The sequence below is a fragment of the Clytia hemisphaerica genome, unplaced genomic scaffold (assembly GCF_902728285.1).
Source record: "Clytia hemisphaerica strain Z4C2 unplaced genomic scaffold, Clytia hemisphaerica genome assembly, whole genome shotgun sequence".
NCBI lineage: Eukaryota > Metazoa > Cnidaria > Hydrozoa > Leptothecata > Clytiidae > Clytia > Clytia hemisphaerica.
Genome location: NW_027104441.1, coordinates 1985827 through 1989156, shown reverse-complemented (window position 1 = coordinate 1989156; position 3330 = coordinate 1985827). Strand labels below are relative to the sequence as shown.

At 33.4% G+C, this 3330-nt stretch overlaps 1 protein-coding gene across 1 annotated transcript; it reads right to left on the bottom strand.

The window, feature by feature from the left end:
- Window positions 1-29: 29 nt before the first annotated feature.
- Window positions 30-2834, bottom strand: LOC136820941 (uncharacterized). The gene is made up of 2 exons (XM_067077175.1): window positions 2611-2834; window positions 30-2285 (listed from the first exon to the last, which is right to left on the bottom strand). The coding sequence occupies exons 1-2, from the start codon at window positions 2781-2783 to the stop codon at window positions 653-655; spliced, it is 1806 nt and encodes a 601-aa protein (XP_066933276.1). The 5' UTR covers window positions 2784-2834; the 3' UTR covers window positions 30-652.
- Between the last annotated feature and the right edge of the window lie 496 nt (window positions 2835-3330).

Below are 3330 nucleotides of genomic sequence, written 5' to 3'. Positions count from 1 at the left end.
CGTAAAATTATGTATGAAAATATAACTCATCAAAGTAGAATTTGCTAGGAAAAAATTTTAAAAATAATTATGTTGCCTATTAGCAGAGGAAATATCTTATTTACACAGAAACCCCAAAAAAGTATTTTTTTTAAATAAATCTCATTTGCGTATTCTCAAAGGAAAATCTCATTTGCGTATTCTCAAAGGAAAATCTCATTTGCGTATTCTCAAAGGATATTCCTATGTGTATTCACACTTTCTTATTAGAAAAATATAGTTATATAAAGTTAATTTATGAGAAGTTGAATTGTGAAAATATAACTTCATCAACGTAAAATTTTCTAGGAAAATATATTATAAATAATTTTTGTCAATATTTTCTAATGTGGTTGAAAATGTTATTTAAAATGAAAGTTTAACATTTATTATGTTTATTAATTAATATGTAATCAATATATTGGAACCATGCTATAATAATCTATTGTGTCATTTCAAATTTTCAATTCTATTTTCTCAGGAATAAAATGATATCCTTACTAAAAATATCATCTAAGAATTTAACAAAGCATAAATTTTGGAAATTATATAAAGAAAAACATCAACTACCTACTTGAAAAAAAATTAAGAATGCAATGCACACCTATTTTTGAACAACATATTAAGATTTAGGTTACTTGTAAATTGGCTTTTTCAAGTTTGTCAAAGCTGAACAAATTATTAAAATATCGTCCACTTGTGGAATTAAAGAAATCGGAATTTCTTGGGATAAAATACGAAAAGTCTTTATTTCTCCAATAACTTGTTCAACAATTATACGCAATTTTGCAATGGAACTAGTTGCTTTAAGAGCTGCTGCTGATAATTGACTCTGACCTCGTCGTCCTGGTGGTACTTTAAAGTGGATGCTTCTTTCATTACATTCATCCGCAATGTTAAATCCTTTATCAGCCATTAAAGTAGTGTGCGGTGGTACAAGGGAAAGGTAATCAGTATGTAAGGTAATTGCTTTGTCTGAAATTCCTCCAACATAAGCAGGCGACATAAAAATAACACTAGAGTTTGCAGAAACTGCAACCAAAACTTTTAAGGTGTTGTGGTGCTTGTATTGAGACCAAGTTAAACGCTGATTGATGAGACCTTTGGGAGTCTCGATAAAAAGTTCAGTAGCATCTATGATCGAATGTAGATTTTTAATTGGTTTGAAAACAGGTGGTTTGGTGATATTGAGAACTCCCTGATCAGGAACAAAAATGAGAGACTTCATGATAGAAGATGAAACTTTCAACCATGTTCGAATAACTCGACTAGTTGTTGACATTGAAACTCTGAATCGGTTGGCTAAATCTTTCTCAAGTAAACCAAGCCTAAGTTTCATGAGAAGCATTAAAAACTCATCCTTTCCACACAATTTTCTCTCAGGACCCATCCTAGCAGGAATCTTTGAAAATTTTCGTTTTAAAATGGTCGAAGTAAATTTGAATCCAACCCATCTACGTTTGACATATGGAAATATAAAGTTGAACAGTTTAACAAAAGTGGAAATTTTTTCAATTCCAGTATAAAATAGACAATTTTTGTCATCTTTGATGGTAATTTCATGTATAGGCAGTTTACACGTACAATTTTTCTTCAACTTTTGATTTTCACGTCGCAAAACAATACAATTTGATCGATATCTTGTCAGCAGCAGCTCTTTCTTGTGAAGACCATCTTTGAGTTTATTAATTTCTTTCAAAGCAGCAAAATATTTAGATTTAAGCATCCAACCAAAACAAAGTAAGCTAGCTACAGTAACCATGCAAGAAAAAAACATATTACGGTACGTACCATGACGGAAAACAAAGAAAGAAGGGAGAAAAAGACATTGACGGTTTGCATTATTAATTATGGGTTTATTATTAGGAGACTCATCACGTGTAGATGGAATGGGTCCAGGTGAAACATCAAAATCGATAGCTAGGGATGAATCATCAACAACAAGGTTTGGGACATCAGTAGGGTTGGGAACAACAGCATCATCATCATTATCGTTATTATTATTATAGCTTAGACGTCTCCTAGTAGTTTTGTTTTTATTTCCAATTGCAACATCAACGTCGACATTATTATTGAGGAAAATTGTAGGGTGTGGGTTGGTTTTTGTGGGCATGCCGTCAGGAAAATGGACAGAACACACTCTCGACTGTTTGTGCCTGCTAGGTGACCACAACAAGTTTTTATTTGATGGTTCCCTGCGATTAATCAGTTCTCGCCAAATCATTCTCGCTTCCGGATTTTCTCTTTCAGTGGGAAATGTGAACAACCTGTGAAGGAAAAATTGGATTTTTGTTATTCAATTAACCAAACAAGCAAAAAATTATATAACACACCTAGTTATTCCATTTTTGTTCACCATGGGTATTGACAAACCTGAAGATTTAGCTCCATCTTGGAAATTGAATTCAAGCCCCATTATCAGAAATGGAAAAAAGGAATGCAGTCTTCCTTCCCTCAAAATTTAGAGTCTGAAAGCTGTGGCACTTAAAGTGCCACCAACACTCAGTAATCTGTATGTATCTGACCTTGAAACCTTAAATAAATAAACCTGACTTATGTTTTCACATGTTAAATAAACAAAAAATCACTTACTGGAAGGGTGGTAAACAAGTGCAAACTGAGTTTGAATATGTTGTCTGGTGCAAGTCACACCACTCATCTTCCCATTTTGAAAATCTATAATCACTGCTCTTGCAACCAACAACAGCACAAGTTCTCGATCTCGAACGTTTGGAAGATGGACGACTGTTGTTATTTGAAGCCATTACCCAACAAATACAGATGTGCAAAGATTGCAAAAGATTCAAAAATCAAAAAGTTGTAGGAGAGAAAGTCGACTGAAAAAATAAACTGCTTCCTGCGACTGAGGTCCGTGCCAAGTTTCCTACCTTTTCCTACCATCAAAATAGGAATCGGCGCGAAGACCGTAATGCGCATGCTCAGCTGAGACATGAAACCCGTGTATTATTATAGATTGAGTTTGATTTATTTATAATCTACTTGAAAGATATAGACTACTTGTTAGTATTTTCGATGTTCTTCCTAGAAAGATAAACGTAAAAACATTATAAAGTACAAAAATTTATTTGATTTCTTTCTTTGATTTTGCAAACTTTTATTTTCGCGAAAATGGCCAAAATTCGCAAAAACTTATCCACTTAAGGTATTTCTGGAACATTGCCCTCCAGGACCCAGGAGTTGTTCGAACCGAATTATGTCATATTTTTCCCCATTTTCTTCTTCCAGAGGATCTGGGCCTGATGATTCGAAAAACCGATAAACGATGATATCCAGTTTTCTAGAGTCTGTCTC